Genomic DNA, 17,893 nt, shown 5'->3' on the forward strand with positions numbered 1-17,893 from the left:
CAGGGTCAAAGAATATCCACAATGATCTGAGAGGGCTACTAATATAGTCCTACCTTTCCAAACTACAAATACATATAAGCTGGGTTTTTTTTTTTTTTTTTTTTTGAGATGTTGTTTCGCTCTTGTTGCCCAGGCTGGAGTGCAATAGCGCAATCTCGGCTCACTGCAACCTCCGCCTCCCGGGTTCAAGCGATTCTCCTGCCTCAGCCTCCCAAGTAGCTGGGATTACATGCACCCGCCACCACGCCTCGCTAATTTTTGTATTTTTAGTAGAGATGGGGTTTCACCATGTTGGCCAGACTGGTCTCAAACTCCTCACCTCAGAAGATCCGCCTGCCTCGGCCTCCCAAAGTGCTGGGATTACAGGCGTGAGCCACCACCGTGCCTGGCCTGATTTTTTTTTTTCTCTCTTTTTGAAGTTGAGACAAGGTCTCACTCTGTTCCCCAGGCTGGAGTACAGTGGTGCAGTCATGGCTAGCTGCAGCCTCAACTCCCTGGGCCAACCGATTCCTCCTGCCTTAGCCTTCCAAGCAGCTGGGATCACAGGTGCAAACCACCATGTCCAGCTAATTTCTTTTATTTTTTGTAGAGATGGGGTCTCACTTTGTTGCCCAGGCTGATCTCAAACTCCTACGCTCAAGCAATCCTCCCACTTGAGCCTCCCAAAGTGCTGGGATTACAAGAGTGAGCCACTGCACCTAGCCAAAAGTTCCCTTCTATTTCTAGTTTGTTGTTTTGTTTTGCTTTTTTGAGACAGTCTCACTCTGTTGCACAGGCTGGAGTGCAGCGGCGCGATCTGCTCACTGCAGCCTCTGCCTCCCAGGTTGAACTGATTCTCCTGTCTCAGCCTCCCGAGTAGCTGGGACTACAGGTCTGCACCACCATGCTCAGCTAATTTTTGTATTTTTAGTAGAGACAGGGTTTCACCATGTTGACCAGGCTGCTCTTGAACTCCTGACTTCAGGTGATCTGCCTGACTTGGCCTCCCAAAGTGCTGGTATTACAGATGTGAGCCACTGAACCCAGCTGTTTTTTTTTTTTAATTGTTTTTATCATGAAAAGGTGAGATGCTGGGTTTGATCAAATGCAGTGCAGTGGCAAGATCTCGGCTTACTGCAACCTCCACCTCCCGGGTTCAAGCGATTCTCCTGCCTCAGCCTCCTGAATAGCTGGGATTACAGGCGTGAGCCATCTTGCCTGGCTCACTAAATATAACTTTAATAATACTGTATTTGTTGCATATATTATTCTTAAATTAATAAACACACTGCTTTAAATTTTTGCTGTGATTTTTTTTTTTTTTAAGACAGAGTTTCACACTGTTGCTTGGGCTGGAGTGCAGTGGGACCATCCCGGCTCACTGCAACCTCCGTCTCCCAAGTTCAAGCAATTTTCCTGCCTCAGCCTCCTGGTTAGCTGGGATCACAGGCGCCTGCCACTATGCTCAGCTATTTTTTTTTATTTTTGGTAGAGACAGGGTTTCACCATGTTGGCCAGGCTGGTCTCGAACTCCTGACCTCATGATTCACCCACCCCCCCCCCCCCCCCCGGCCTCGGCCTCCCAAAGTGCTGGGATTACAGGCGTGAGCCACTGTGCCTGGCCAAATTTTTGCTTTAATTTTTATGACAAATATTGACAGATTAATCAAAAGCTCTTTGGGGTCCTTAATAATTTTAAAGAGTGCAAGGTGGGTGCTGGTGGCTCATGCCTGGAATTCCAACACTTTGGAAAGCTAAAGAGGGAGGATCCCTTGGGCCCAGGAGTTTGAGACCAGCCTGAGCAACATAGTGAGACTTCATTTCTACAAAAAAAATTTTAAAATTAGCCTGGTGTGGTGGCACTATGCCTGTAGTCCTAGCTTCTCTGGAAGCTGAGGTGGGAGGATCCCTTGAGCCCAGCAGGTCAAGGCTGCAGTGACCACACCACTACATGTGAAACCCTGTCTTGGGAGAAAAAAAAAAAAAAGAAAGAAAAATTGCAAGGGAGTCGAGATGAAAATATATATATATATTTTGAGACAGAGTCTCACTCTGTGGCCCAGGCTGGAGTACAGTGGCACAATCTCAGCTCACTGCAACCTCCATCTCCCAGGTTCAAGCAATTCTCCTGCCTCAGCCTCCTACCACCATGCCTGGCTAATTTTTGTATTTTTAGTAGAGATAAGGTTTCATCATGTTGGCCAGGCTGGTCTTGAACTCCTGACCTCAAGTGATCCATCCACCTTGGCCTCCCAAAGTGCTGGGATTATAGGTGTGAGCCACTATGCCCAGCCCTGAGATGTAAAATTTTGAGAAACACTGCTTCAAAGATATGTTGTCCTAGGCTGGGTGTGGTGCCTCACACCTATAATCCCAACACTTGGGGAGGCAGAGGTGAGAGGACTGCTTGAGGACAGGGGTTTGAGACTAGCCTGGACAACATAGCGAGATCTGCTTCTCTTCAAAAAAAAAAAAAAAAAAAAGTTGTCCCTCATTTAGAAACTCATATGAATAATATATATACTGAATATAAAATTCCTGGGAAAGACAGTCCTGCAAGATGCTACTTTACCAGTTTCCTGAACTGGGTGAAGGTAAAGAAGAGGTGACCTGTGGGAATGCACTAGCACTAACTGGTGTTTGTATAGGCTACCCTCCTACCTTTGAAATTACCTGATACTCTTCCCATATCTGATTTTGAATTTATACACATTGGGTCCTGCATGAAGAAACCTCGTCTCTGGAAACGGGTAGGTAAAGGGTTTTAAACTCATTGCTCCCAAACGATAGCCTAAATAAAATAGAAAGAGAATTACTAAAAAGCTAACGATTGTTCCTTATTTACAGGAAAGGGAACCTGCCCAATCTGTAACATCTCTTCATGAGTAAAATGTCCAACACTAAGCACTACTGCCTACGTACCAGGATCATCACTTGGAACATTCTCCTACCTGCATGGGGAGAATACAGTGTGTCGGGATAATCTTTATGCTTGCAGTCAAAAGCCCAGAATTCAAGTTTGATCATTTATGACCTTATGCAAATCATTTCCCTTCAAGAAGACTAATGATACTAGTATCCGCCCTGATGACTCAGAGTCTTTGTTAGAATTAAATGTTTCTCCCAAGTATCTCTTGAATCTGTTCTTCTCTCCCATCCCCACTTCCACTGGAATCTCAGTGGATACAGAGAGGGCTCAAGTTAAATAATGACACAATCCAAAGGATACACCAATTACAAGCCAATTAGGAGGACGTTTGCTATCAATTTTAGATGAAATTAAGGTATTACTACAACTTCCTGCCACAACCAATGTAGCAAATAAGGATGTACACTCATGTTTTTGAGTGGCACCAAGGAATGGCTTATTTTCCAGATCTATCAATTACTCTTCCTTTCCCCCACTTGTGAGGCTTCCCTGTGTTCCAAGAGTGCCTACTATACCCCTAGCACTTACTGTTTTATTTCTCCTGTTCTAGAATCTCTGTCCACTTAAGGTTGTCTCTGTGGGGAGTTAAGGGGAGAGATGGAAAAAATAAAAATAAATAATTAGAGGAGATCCAGAGTTCCTAAGGATCAAAACTAGTTATATACATCAGTACAAGTATAAAAATTACATGGTATTGGTTTCAGAGGCAGCTGAGATGCAGTCGACAGAATGGGCCCAAAATAAAGAGAATCTGAGTTTGAATCTCAGTCCAATGTCCCTAATTTCTGAGCCTTAGTTTTCTTACTTACACAATAACAACTCTCAATAACAACTTTTGCCATGCCCTATTCTAAGTTTAATCTCACTTAATCCTCACAACAAGCCTATAAGTCTAAATTTGATAGGTGAGGAAACTGAGGCACTGAGGAATGAATTAAACTGCCCATAGCTATGAATGTTGGAATCTGAATTTAAACTAAGGCAATACAGATCCAGAATTGATATTCTTTAACCACTCTGCCAGTCTGCTTCCTGGGGTTGTAAGGAGGAAAAAACAAGATAATAAACATAAAATCACTTTTTAAGCAGTAAAATATCATATACACATAAAGGACTATTTTCATTATGCTTTTCTCCATATTATTCTGATGCCATTTCTACTCAGCAGGGAAAAATTTTCTATGGTAGAAACTCTTCCATGGTAGAGTCACAAGTTCTATGTGCCCGAAGAATGGAATTTCCCACAATTTCCAAAGTTCAAGTCTGGGGCTGCCAGTAAAGAGATACCCCAGTGTCTGATCTTGGCTGCCTGAGATTAGAATGACATGAGTGGAGCCAGAGCCCATGAGACTATTTAGACTAGAATTGCAGTCAAAAATGAAAAGAAATAGTTGTGCCAACTGCAAAGTCCCCGGAGGGGAAATACTGATCATATCCTGAGAAAAAACTGATGCCCCATACCAAAGGCATGGCAGGAACCCAGGCTAGTTTTGATGTTTTAGTGCCAGATGACTCTTCTCAGTAGGCGGTGAGCCCACCTGGTTAGACTTACATTGCTGCCACAGAAATTTAACTCTTAATTCTTCCAAGGATTCTTTTTTTGTTTTTGTGGTTTTTTTTTTTTTTTTTTTTGAGACAGGGTCTCACTCTGTCACCCAGGCTGGAGTGCAGTGGCATGATCTCGGCTCACTGCAACTTCTGCCTCCCAGGTTCAAGTGATCCTCCTGCCTCAGCCTCCCGAGTAGCAGGGACTACAAGCATACACCACCACGCCCAGCTAATTTTTGTATTTTTAGTGGAGACGGGCTTCACCATGTTGGCCAGACTGGTCTTGAAGTCCTGACCTCAGGTGATCTGCCTGCTTCGCCCTCCCAAAGTGCTGGGATTACAGGCATGACCCACTGCGCCCGGCAATTTTTTTTTTTTTTTTTTTTTTTTTTTGAGACGGAGTCTTGCTCTGTCTCCCAGGCTGGAGGGCAGTGGCGTAGTCTCGGCTCACTGCAAGCTCCGCCTCCCAGGTTCACGCCATTCTCCTGCCTCAGCCTCCAGAGTAGCTGGGACTACAGGCGCCCGCCACCACACCCGGCTAATTTTTTTGTATTTTTAATAGAGACGGGGTTTCACCGTGTTAGCCAGGATGGTCTCGATCTCCTGGCCTTGTGATCCGCCCGCCTCGGCCTCCCAAAGTGCTGGGATTACAGGCGTGAGCCACTGCGCCTGGCTCTTTTTCTTTTCTTTTCTTTTTTTTTTTTTTAAGAGACAGGGTCTTGCTCTGCCATCCAGGCTGGAGTACAGTGGTATACTCATAGCTCACTGCAGCGCCAAACTCCTAGGCTCAAGGGATCCTCCCACCTTAGCCTCCAGAGTAGCTAGGACTACAGATGCATACCACCATGCCCAGCTAATTTTTAAAATTTTTGGAGACAGGGTCTCACTATGTTGCCCAGGCTAGTCTTGAACTCCTGGCCTCAAGTGATCCTCCTGCCTCGGCCTCCCAAAGTGCTGCATTACAGGCATGAACCACTGCCATCTGGCCAGGGGATTCTACTAGGATGCAATAACTTGCCTCCCGCCCCACCCCTAACAGAGGGATGGGGCATCAGAGCAAAGGAAATGAAGGACATTTGCTGGAAATGACAGTCCGAAGAGGAAATTTCATGTGCTGTACCACAGCTGGCTGTCTGAAAGAAGAAAAAACAGCCCTCTTCTAGCTAGGGCCTGTTCCTGTTAATTGCTGGCTGCCCGATTCAGAAACAAACACCATACACTAATTACCTCATTTGAAAATAAAGATTAGACAGTGTATCCCAAACAACCACATAGGAGTAATGGTTCAAATATTTCACAGGGTTATTTTCCAACATTGAGTACTGTGGCCATGGTGATATTACGTCCCAGTAACTATTATTAAGTTGATGAGATCTTGCTTATGAAGGGTCAGACTCTCCACGCATTTTTAGGTGACCACAAATCATGGCTTTAAAACAAAGGAAGAAAACTTACAGGCAGTATGGGATAGTGCAAAAGACATAAGATATGGAATTGGAGGACCAAGGCTTGAGTCCTGCTTCTGCCTCTATTAGTCATTAGTCCCTGAGCAAGTCACTTAACTTCTTCATTTCCTAGTTTCTATGTCTACAAATGGGGATTCCAACGACCCCTGGAATGTGGGGATTAAATGAGATAACGCTGTAAGTAGCTACTTTGTAAATTCCAGAGTATTATATAAACGTTAGCACTTACGATAGATTTGAAGAGTTTCTCCCTAATGCTTCACTAGAAAAGCAAATTCAAGGCCAGGCATGGTAGCTCACGCCTGTAATCTCAGCACTTTAGGAGGCTCAGGTGGGCAGATCACCCGAGGTCAGGAGTTTGAGACCAGTCTGGCCAATGTGGCGAAACCCCGCCTCTACTAAAAATACAAAAATTGGCCGGGCGTGGTGGGGGACACCTGCAGTCCCAGCTACTCAGGAGGCTAAAACATGAAAATTGCTTGAACCCAGGTTGCGGAGGTTGCAAGTGAGCCAAGATTGTGCCACTGCACTCCAGCATGGGGGACAGAGTGAGAGTCCATCTCAAAAAAACAAACAAAAAAAAGCAAATTCAAGAGAGCACTACTTTCCAGGAAATCAATTCTTGAGACAGCACATACGTGCAAAACTGATTAGCTTTAATCTCAATGCAAAATCTGACAAATTCCAACCAAGAACTTTTCCTTGAAAATACCCAAGAATTAGATGTAAATGACACATAGGGACTGATGTTTGAAGGAAAATTATTTTTCAAGGTTTTGGTAATTTGCTTCACATAAACATCTGGGTCAGTGCATAGAACCTGAAGCAGGGCCAAATGCTATATGAGGATAATAATATTGACTACTGAGGCAGAAGGAGCTTATGATTTAGCACTCTGCTACTAAATATGTCTGGTGACAGCTGATAAAGTCTTTCACAGTGTTGAGAAATAAAAGAGCTTCCATAAGCACTTATTCAAAATACATTGACTGGGCCGGGCGCAGTGGCTCACGCCTGTAATCTCAGCACTTTGGGAGGCTGCAGCAGGTGGATCACCTGAGGTCGGGAGTTTGAGACCAGGCTGGCCAACATGGTGAAACCCCGTCTTTACAAAAAATACAAAAATTAGCTGGACATGGTGGTGGGCACCTGTAATCCCAGCTACTTGGGAGACTGAGGCAAGAGAATTGCTTGAACCCGGGGAGGTGGAGGCTGCGATGAACCAAGATTGCGCCACTGCACTCCAGTCTGGGCAACAGAGCAAGACCCCATCTCAAGACCATTAATGAGTGTGGGTAACAAAATATAATATGAAAATCTGATGCTATGAATCCAACACCTGTGTTTTAGAAATGAGATTGAGGACAGATGACTAGCTGCTCCTTCCACATTGTTTTTGAGACGGAGTCTCACTCTGTTGCCCAAGCTGGAGTGCAGTAGCACGATCTCAGCTCACTGCAACCTTTGCCTCCCAGGTTCAAGTGATTCTCCTGTCTCAGCCTCCCACGTAGCTGGGATTACAGGCATGCACCATCACACCTAAATTTTGTATTTTTTTTTAGTAGAGACAGGGTTTCACCATGTTGGCCAGCCTGGTCTTGAACTCCGGACCTCAGGTGATCTCCCTGCCTCAGCCTCCCAAAGTGCTGGGATTACAGGTGTGAGCCACCGCACCCAGCCTCCTTTCACTTTCAAAAGTCCTTGGCTGGTCTCAGAGGTCTGTCCACCTTTGCTGAAGTAGATTCAGCCTGTATGTCCAACTAGAGACTCATGAACGCCTATAGCTGGAAATGCCTTCCATTTTGGTGGGGGATGATAGGGAAGTGACTTCTCCAAAGAAGGAAATGACTTCCACAAAGTTACATAATCCAAGATTAGCCCCTCAAGATTGTTGACTTCTTTGGCACACACGTTTTTCATTACAACATATCACTCGGTCAGTCATTTTACCAAACTGTAACCCTGGTCACGCTCACCATTCTGCGTGACAAAGGCAATTCATTCTGGATACAAAAACATCAAAGCAAAATTTAATTTTTTTTTTTTTTTTGAGACAGAGTCTCGCTCTGTCACCCATGCTGCAGTATGATGTCGGCTCACCGTAACCTCTGCCTCCGAGGTTCAAGCAATTCTCATGCCTCGGTGTCTCGAGTAGCTTGTACTACAGGCACCCACCACCACACCTGGCTAATTTTTGTATTTTCTGTAGATATGGAGTTTCGCTATGTTGCCAGGCTGGTCTCAAACTCCTGAGCTCAAGAGATCCACCCACTTTGCCCTCCCAAAGTGCTGGCATTACAGGTGTGAGCCACTGCACCCGGCCTAATGTAAGCTTTTTGATTAAAGCTTCTTAGAATTATAATTTTGGACATAAAGGGTTACATCCACATTTGCTTGTCATAAAGCTCTATTATTCTCAGTTTTCTCACCTTGCATGGTGATTAGGATGATTAGTGAAATAATGCATGTATAATTGTTTTTTCTAGTACTTAGTACACAGATTACTGGATAAAGTCTTTTTTATAAGTGTTAAAATATGGAACAGGAAGAGACTAATGACATAAGACTACCCAGAATACTTCCATGTTTATTGACATCATTCTGTTTTCTCATAGGTTTCTTCCTGCCCTTTCTGGTAAGACACAACCTTTAAAATGCCACTTGTGCAGGAATGGATTTGCCCTTAGAACTGTGTCAAACTTAATTTTGTTTTGTTTGGTGGGAGTAGGAGGAATAACTAAACCTTGTTTGGGGGTAGGGGGGATAACTAAACCTAACAGAGAATTAGGAAGCTGTTCTGAAGTGAGATCAAAAGGCCTCAGTGGGTAACTCAATAAACCAGAAAGGAGTCTAAATTAACCTCTTAAGTTAACTTAGTTTCTCTTTGTTACTCTTTGCACTTAAGTTACTCTTAAGTTACTCTTTGCACAAAAATGCATCTTCCCCTTTCACCTTAACCATCCTAAGAGCTAATGAAAAACGACCTTTGGCCAATAGGTCCAGGATGTGCTCCTTATTCTGGAAATGCAATAGCGTCTCACCTCACCACCCTGTCCAGCATTTGTGGCTTGTTACATGAAAATTAACCTGTCCCTTAGAATTCACATCATGCGGCTGGGCACAGTGGCTCATGCCTATAATCCCAGCACTTTGGGAGGCCGAGGCGGGCTGATCACGAGGTCAAGAGATCGATACTATCCTGGCTAACACGGTGAAACCCCATCTCTACTAAAAATACAAAAAATTAGCCAGGCGTGGTGGCAGGCGCCTGTAGTCCCAGCTACTCAGGAGGCTGAGGCAGGAGAATGGCGTGAACCCGGGAGGCAGAGCTTGCAGTGAGCCGAGACTACGCCACTGCACTCCAGCCTGGGCAACAGAGCGAGACTCGGTCTCAAAAAAAAAAAAAAAAAAAGAATTCACATCATGCTGAATTCACTGCAGCACTCTAAAATATCCTACCAACCACAGGAACCCAAAAAGCACTTGGATGTAAAACTACAAGCAAGGAAGGACATTTTATTTTTTTTATTACACCATTGGGTGAGCTGCCCAGAAGCAGTACATGTAAGGAAGAAGATTAAAAATGAAAAAAAAAAAAAAAAAAGCAGCAGCAGCAGTAGTTTCAGAAGGGCAAATGATGGAGAGAATATCCTTAGCTGGAAAGAAAGAAAGCAATTTTAACAATTGATACAGCCAGGCACAGTGGCTCACCCCTGTAATCTTAGCACTCTGGGAGTCCAAGGCAGGAGGATCACCTGAGATCAGGAGTTCAAGACCAGCCTGGCCAACATGGTGAAACTCTGTCTCTACTAAAAATACAAAAATTAGCCAGGCATTGTGGTGGAAGCCTGTAGTCCCAGATACTCGGGAGGCTGAGGTAGGAGAACTGCTTGAACCCACGAGGCGGAGGTTGCAGTGAGCCAAGATTCTGCCACTGCAATCCGGCCTGGGCAACACAGAGTGAGACTCCATCTCAAAAAAAGAAAAGAAAAGAAAAAAGAAAAGGACTTTTTATATAAAGAGGGCAAATTTTACTAACCTTAATCCAATTCTGGTGAGATATTAAGGAGATAAGAATTGTACTCGTGGCCAGGCGTGCAGTAGCTCACGCCTTGTAATCCCAGCACTCTGGGAGGCCGAGGCAGGCGGATCACTTGAGGTCAGGAGTTCGAGACCAGCCTGACCAACATGGTGAAACCCAGTCCCTACTAAAAATACAAAAACTAGCTGGGCATGGTGGCGGGTGCCTGTAATTCCAGCTACTCAGGGGGCTGAGGCAGGAGAATCACTTGAACCCGGGAGATGGAGGTTATAGTGAGCTGAGAACACACCATTGCACTCCAGCCTGAGCGACAGAATGACTGTCTCAAAAAAAAAAAAAAAAAAAAGAAAGAAAGAAAAAGAAATGTACTTGCTAGGTTTATAGAAAGATATACTTGGCCAGGTGTTGTGGCTCATGCCTGTAATCCCACTTTCAGAGGCTGAGGCAGGACTACTTGAGCCCAGGAGTTCGAGACCAGCCCGGGCAACACAGTGAGCCCTCGTCTGTATCATATAAAAAAAAAGAAAAAGGCCAGGTGCTGTGGCTCATACCTGTAATCCCAGCACTTTGGGAGGCTGAGTCGGGCAGATCACTTGAGGTCAGGAGTTCGAGATGAACCTGGCCAACGTGGTGAAAGCCCGCCTCTACTAGAATATAAAAATTAACCGGGCGTGGTGGTGGCGCCTGTAATCCCAGCTACTCTGGAGGCTGAGGCAGGAGAATCACTTGAACTCAGGAAGCAGAGGGTGCAATGAGCCGAGATCATACCATTGCACTCCAGCCTAGGCAACAAGAGCGAAACTCTGTCTCAAAAAAGAAAAAGAAAAAAGAAAAAGAAAAGAAAAGGAAAAAGAAACAAAGTGCTGGTTTCCCCGTAACATGTCAGGGAAGCCCACTCTAAGTAAGTGACTAATTTCTAAAGGAAGAATATGAGCTAGTGAGGCACAAATGGAGAATGGATGGCGGGTCTGGGGTGGGTAGAGGAAATAGCAGGTACAAGAGTACTCAGTTGAGAAAAAGCATGGCACTTTCAAAAGAGAGAAGTACAGTAACCCAAACACAGTGGGCAAGAAAGACAATGCTACAAGGTGAGACTATACTGATAAGTGAGTCAGTCAGCACATATCTGAGACCCTACAGTGTATCAGGCACTGTTCTGGGCACTAATATGGTAAGTAACAAGAGAGACATGATCCCTCGTCTTTAAGGGCTTACATTTCAGGAGGTGTGGAGAGCAACATTCAACATATAAATATATAAACAAATATAAATTGAGGTACTCTAAATAGCATCAAGAAAATAATATGTGGTTTTATTTAGGATGACTAGAAGGCTGCTTTAGCTAGTATGGCCAGTGATGGCCTTTCAGAATAAATCACAACTGACTTGAGGCCTTCATGGAAAGGAGCAACGATCATGGGGAAAAGCATTCCAAGCAGAAAAATCAGCAAGCGCAGATGTCTGTGATGAGTTTAATGGACAGAAAGGTCAGTGTGGCTAGAACATTGAGAATGAAGAGAGAGAGGAGGGAGATGAAGCTGGAGTGTTAGGCAGGGACCAGATCGTGTAAGGCTTGTAGGCCACTGTAAAAAGGCCAGATTTTATGCCAAGGATTTTATAAAGGGGAGATAAATGATTTGTTATATGCTTTATAAATATCTAAATATCTATTTTAATTTTATTTTAGAGACAGGATTTCTCTCTGGCGCCCAGGCTGGAGTATAGCGACACAATCACAGCTCAGTGCAGCCTCAACCTCCCAGGCTCAAGCAATCCTCCCACCTCAGCCTCCCAAGTAGCTGGGACTACAGGTGCCCACCACTATACCCAGCTAATTTTTGCAGAGATGGGGTTTCACTATGTTGCCCATGCTGGTCTCGAACTCCTGAGCTCAAGTGATCTGCCCACCTCGGCTTCCCTAAATGCTGGGATTACAAGCATGAGCCACCAGGCCAGGCATGGTGGCTCACGCCTGTAATCCCAGCACTTTGGGAGGCTGAGGCGGGCGGATCATGAGGTCAGGAGATCGAGACCATCCTGTGAATGGTGAAACCCCATCTCTACTAAAAATAAAAAAAAATTAGCTGGGCGTGGTGGCGGGCGCCTGTAGTCCCAGCTACTCAGGAGGCTGAGGTGGGAGAATGGCACGAACCCAGGAGGTGGAGCTCGCAGTGAGCCGAGATCGCACCACTACACTCCAGCCTGGGCCACAGAGCGAGACTCTGTCTCAAAAAAAAAAAAACAAGCATGAGCCACCAAGCTTGGTCCAAAATATCTAAATATCTGGTGACTGAAAGGAAGATGAACTGTAAGGGGACAGGAGGAGAAGTAGGGAGACCAGTTAAGAAGCTTCTGTAGTCGTCCAGGAGAAAGATGCTGCTGATTTGGACTTGGGATTTTAGAAATTAATAAATAGATTTGAGATATACTTTAGACTAACTAACGGACTAGATGTGGGAATCAAGGATGGCTCTCAGATTTTCTGTCTTTGCAATTAGGTAGACAATGGTACATACTCTACTGAGATGGGGAATAATTCTAGGGAAAGAGATTTGGGGTGGGAGGGAGCAGTGAAAATTAGTAGTTATGTTTTAAGTCTAAGAGGCCTATGAGACATCCAAGTGGATATACCGAGGAGGCAGTCTCCTAGTGTGTAAGGGACAGAAATCAGAACGGAAATATACATTTGAGTCACCAGTGTTTAGATGGTATGTGAAACTACTGGAATAGATGATGAGATCATCCAGGAAGAAATTATAGAGAAGGGATGAGGGCCTTCCTTGTAAGCCAGGTTACGGATTGTGGAATCTGTTGTCAGAGCAATCAGAAGGCACTGAAGGGTATAATAAAAAAAAAAAAACGACATGACCAGATGGCTGTGACTTAAAAAAAAAAAAAAATCCCTCCTGGCTGCAATGTGGGAAACAACCCGGAACAAGAACAGATGAAAGGAGACCAGCTAGGAGCCTCCTACGGCTCAAGGCAGAAGCTGACAGTAGCCTGGTCTACAGTGATAAAAGTGAAGATGACGAAAGGTGGACTGATTTGGAAGATGGTACTCAGGAAGCTGAGGCAGGCAAGACTCTGCCTTTTTTTTTTTTTTTTGAGATGGAGTCTTGCTCTGTTGCCCAGGCTGGAGTGCAGCGGTGCGATCTTGGCTCACTGCAACCTCCGCCTCCCGGGTTCGAGCGATTCTCCTCCCTCAGTAATGACCTGGTGACTTGATAAGGTGAGGGAGAGCGATGACTCCTGGTTGCTTGAGCAACTAACTGAAGAGGTAAAAGCACCATTTTCTGAAAACAGGAGCCTTGGAAAGTAAATTTTTGAAGGCAAGGTGTTGAGTCTGTAACCTGGAGATGCTGAAGTTTGAGATGCCAATGAGATAGCCAAAGAGAGAGTCTAGATAAGACTGCTGGAAACTGGCTTCCTACCTGCAGATACATACATGAAGGAACTAGAGTTCAAAAAAGTGAAGGATGGGCCAGGCGCAGTGACACTTGCCTGTAATCCCAGCACTCTGGGAGGCCAAAGTGGGTGGATCACCTGAGGTCAGGAGTTCGAGACCAGCTTGGCCAACATGGTGAAACCCCATCTCTACTAAAAATACAAAAATTAGCCAGGTGCGGTGGCAGACACCTGTAATCCCAGCTACTTGACAGGCTGAGGCAGGAGCATCGCTTGAACCCAGGAGGCAGAGGTTGCAGTGAGCCCAAATCTCACCATTGCACTCCAACCTGGGGGACAAGAGCAAGACTCCGTCTTTTTTTTTTTTTTTTTTTTTGAGACGGAGTCTTGTTCTGTTGCCCAGGCTGGAGTGCAATGGTGCGATCTTGGCTCACTGCAACCTCCACCTCCTGGGTTCAAGTGATTCTCCTGCCTCAGCCTCCCGAGTAGCTGGGACTACAGGGGCCTGCCACCACACCCGGCTGATCTTTGTATTTTTAGTAGAGACGAGGTTTCACCATGTTGGCCAGGATAATCTCCATCTCCTGACCTCGTGATCCACCTGCCTCAGCCTCCCAAAGTGCTGGGATTACAGGCATGAGCCACCGTGCCTGGCCCACACTGTCATAAAAAAAAAAAAAAAAAGAAGAAGAAGAAAGAAAAAGAAAAGGATGTTCGGCAAAGTATACCTGCTGGCATCTTTCTGCCCACTTGCCCAGATGCCAAGATTCAATCAAGGCTCTGGGGAGTGGCACAAAGATCTCAGTGCCATGACTCATATTTACTTGCAAGGTGCAATCAGGCATTTGAAAGCCAGAAACTCATTCAAATCAAGACATGATGTGACAGGAAATGTTTCAGTGGAAAAAATCTTGTTTTCATGGCAACAGCTAGGCTGGGGTTGGAGGGTCGGTATAGACCAGAGGAGCACTTTAGTTCCTGGGGAAAGTCTGTGGTAAGAAGGTGGGGTGTGGCCGGGCAAAGCGGCTCACACCTGTAATCCCAGCACTTTGGGATGCCGAGGCAGGTGGATATCCTGAGATCAGGAGTTCGAGATCAGTCTGGCCAACATGGTGAAACCGTCTCTACTAAAAACACCAAAATTAGCCGGGTATGGTGGCGGGCACCTGCAATCCCAGCACTCTGGGAGGCAGAGGCGGGTGGATCACTTGAGGTCAGGAGTTCAAGACCAGCCTGGCCAACATGGTGAAACCCCATCTCTACCAAAAATACAAAAATTAGCCAGGAGTGGCGGCGCATGCCTGTAATCTCAGCTACTCAGGAGGCTGAGGCAGGAGAATCGCTTGAACCCAGGAGGCGGAGGTTGCAGTGAGTCAATATCGCCCCACTGAACTCCAGCCTGGGCGACAGAGCGAGACCCCGTCTCAAAAAAAAAAAAAAAAAAAAGGAGGGAGGAAGTTGCGGGGGGGCGGGGAAGGAGGAGAAGGAGGAGGAGGGTGAGGCGCTGGGTGTGGAGTGGGGAAAGGGCAGTCTCTGGAGTCGGCGGACGACAGCAGGGTCCCCGTACTGTGTGCCGGTCACTCGCCCGAGGGAGGGGACACAGGCCTGGAGCCCCCCGGTCTACCTCGCACGCTCCCGGCCTGCGACCCGCGCTCCGGTCCCGCGGCCTCCCCGTGGGAGCCCTGCAGTGGCACGGCCTGCACCCTGGGCGAGCTTGCTGTGTGTCCCGAGAGCCCGGCGCTGAGAAAGGGACCTCAGGGGGCAGGGGGGACTGCACTTCGGCGGCGGAGGGTGGAGCCCGGCCCGGAAACTTCCCTCAGAAATAAACAGAAACGCAAAGACAACTTCCCGAGGGCCCGGGCCGTCGTGTGCCGTTACCTCAGCCCCAGGTGGTTCCCAGGCTCGGCCAAGCTATGTCTCACACACTGACTAGGGGTCCTTCGGCCTCAGAAAAGTGGCCCCGGACGGAATACCCACTAAGAAGTGCTCTCTGAAAAAGGCGGGCGCCAACCTCGAACGAAGTCGTTTTGAGGGACTGGCTCGTCAGCTCCTAAGCGACTTCGGGGCTCGTGCCGTGCACCCACCAGGCCTTCTGCGCACGCGCAAGTGCGCTTCCCACCGCCCCTTCGGGCGCAGCTCCAAGGCCTGGCCGCGGTCTGCGCGTGCGCATTTCATTGTCGACACCGAGAGGACGCGCGCGGCCCCACCCACCGGACGCCTTGGCGCCTTCAGGTCCCTCCTGGATTTACCAGCCCATTGTTTATTTCGCGCCTGCTTTAGCGTGGTGTGGTCGGGAACTAGCGACTGCAGAGTCCTTACTGTGTGCTAGGCGTTATGCAGGGTACCTTCCTTTATTCCTCGGCGATATGCTCTGCAGCAGGCATTAATGCCCCAAATTTAGGATCTCTTGAGCTCAGGAGGCCGAGGCTGCAGTGAGCCGAGATCGCGCCACTGCACTCCAGCCGGGGCGACCAAGCGAGACCTGTTACACACACACACACACACACGCACTCGCACTCCCACTTTTTTTCCTTAAATCTTATTTTTAAAAATAGAGACAGGGCCGGGCGCGGTGTCTCATGCCTGTAATTCCAGCACTTTGGGAGGCCAAGGTGGGTGGATAACCTGAGGTCAGGAGTTTGAGACCAACCTGGCCAATGTGGTGAAACCCCATCTCTATTTTGTAAAAATACAAGCTTAGCCGGGCGCGGTGGCTCACTCCTGTAACCCCAGCACTTTGGGAGGCCGAGGCGGGCAGATCACGAGGTCAGGAGATCCAGACCATCCTGGCTAACACGGTGAAACCCCGTCTCTACTAAAAATAACAAAAAATACAAAAAACTAGCCGTGGTGGCGGGCGCCTGTAGTCCCAGCTACTTGGGAGGCTGAGGCAGGAGAATGGCGTGAACTCGGTAGGCGGAGCTTGCAGTGAGCCGAGTTTGCGAGATTGCGCCACTGGACTCTAGCCTGGGCGACAGAGCAAGACTCCGTCTCAAACAAAACAAAGCAAAAACAAGGTTAGCCAGGCACGGTGGGGCACACCTGTAATCCCTGCAACTCGGGAGGCTGAAGCACAAGAATCTCTTGAACCCGGGAGGCAGAGGTTGCAGTGAGCTGAGATCACACCATTGCACTCCAGCCTGGGCAACAAGAGCAAAACTCAGTCTCAAAAAAGAAAAAAAAATCGGGGGGAGTGGGGGGCTGGGCGCAGTGGCTCACATCTGTAATCCCAGCACTTTGAGAGGCCAAGGCAGGCAAATCACGAGGTCAGGAGTTCAAGACCAGCCTGGGCAACATGGTGAAACTACGTCTCTACTAAAAATACGAAAATTAGAGTTGGGCATGGTGGCCACGTGCCTGTAATCCCAGCTACTCTGGAGGCTGAGGCAGGAGAATTGCTTGAACCTGGGAGGCAGAGGTTGCAGTGAGCTGAGATCACTCCAGTGCACTCCAGCCTGGGCTACAGAGCGAGGCTCCATCTCAAAAAAAAAAAAAAGAAAGAAAGAAACTGCGAAGCAGTTTTCCAGAGTGGCTGTACCATTCTGCACTCCTGTCAGCAGAGTGTGAGAATTGCTCTGCATCCTTGCCAGCACTTGATATTTTCAGTTAAAATTTTTTTTGCCATCCTAATAGATGTGTAGTGGTATCTAGTTATAGATTTAATTTGCATTTCCCTAACGACTAATAACGTTGAGCACCTTTTTATGGGCCCTTGGGATTCTTGAGAATTAATAAACCTATACCCTAACTCAGAAACAATTTACAGTGCTAAAGAGACTCGTATGGATTCAGACTTAGCCTGCCATACTGGAACATTTCAACAGCAACGCTCGCAGATGACAACAGAATTGAAAGCACATATACCAGATCTGTCAAGCCAGCCAGCACATGGCAAAAGCCTGGCAACAAAAAATAGCATGCTGTGTGTGTGTCTGTCTCCAAGAAGTTCAGTGTTACTTAACTATAAGAAACAGGTGGCCGTGTGCGGTGGCTCACACCTGTAATCCCAGCACTTTGGGAGGCGGAGGCGGGCAGATCACCTGAGGTCAGGAGTTTGAGACCAGCCTGGCCAACATGGTGAGACCCTGTCTCTACTAAAACAAACAAAAAACACACCACAAAATCAGCCAGGCAAGGTGGCATGCACCTTAATCCCAGCTACTTGGAGGCTGAGGCAGGAGAATCACTTGAAATCAGGGGGTGGAGGTTGCAGTGAGCTGAGACTGCACCATTGCACTCCAGCCCGGGCAAAAAATGTGAAACTTCATCTCAAAAAAAAAAAAGAAAGAAAGAAAGAAAAGAAAAAGAAACAGGTGTGGAGTGGCAGGAGATATGGTTGAGGGGGGACACAGGGGCTAGACTACGAAGAAGCTTGTGCTGAGGTACTTGAATTTATCCCTACAGCAATGAGATGCTCTTAAAAGTTGGATTTTGGTCTCAGAAATATGTTCCTGAGGCCAGGCGTGATGGTTCACACCTGTAATCCCAACACGTTGGGAGACAGGAGGATCTCTTGAGGCCAGG

General features: G+C 46.9%; 1 protein-coding gene across 12 annotated transcripts in view; it reads right to left on the minus strand.

The window, feature by feature from the left end:
* The window catches only part of MAJIN (membrane anchored junction protein), a 33,930-nt gene extending 18,418 nt beyond the window's left edge, over window positions 1-15,512 (minus strand). The window contains exons 1-3 of one of the 12 annotated variants that reach the window (XM_054662445.2): window positions 15,381-15,512; window positions 3,437-3,483; window positions 2,653-2,770 (exon numbers count right to left, since the gene is read on the minus strand). In XM_054662445.2, coding sequence (XP_054518420.1) covers window positions 2,653-2,753 — 101 coding nt within the window. In that variant the 5' untranslated portion in view covers window positions 2,754-2,770; window positions 3,437-3,483; window positions 15,381-15,512. Of the gene's footprint in view, window positions 1-2,640; window positions 2,771-3,436; window positions 3,484-15,247 lie in introns of all 12 variants that reach the window. The other 11 variants (XM_063783032.1, XM_016921191.3, XM_016921192.3 and 8 more) reach the window with 11 other exon arrangements.
* Window positions 15,513-17,893: the final 2,381 nt, after the last annotated feature.

This window comes from Pan troglodytes, chromosome 9 (assembly GCF_028858775.2).
Source record: "Pan troglodytes isolate AG18354 chromosome 9, NHGRI_mPanTro3-v2.0_pri, whole genome shotgun sequence".
NCBI classification, from domain to species: Eukaryota; Metazoa; Chordata; class Mammalia; order Primates; family Hominidae; genus Pan; species Pan troglodytes.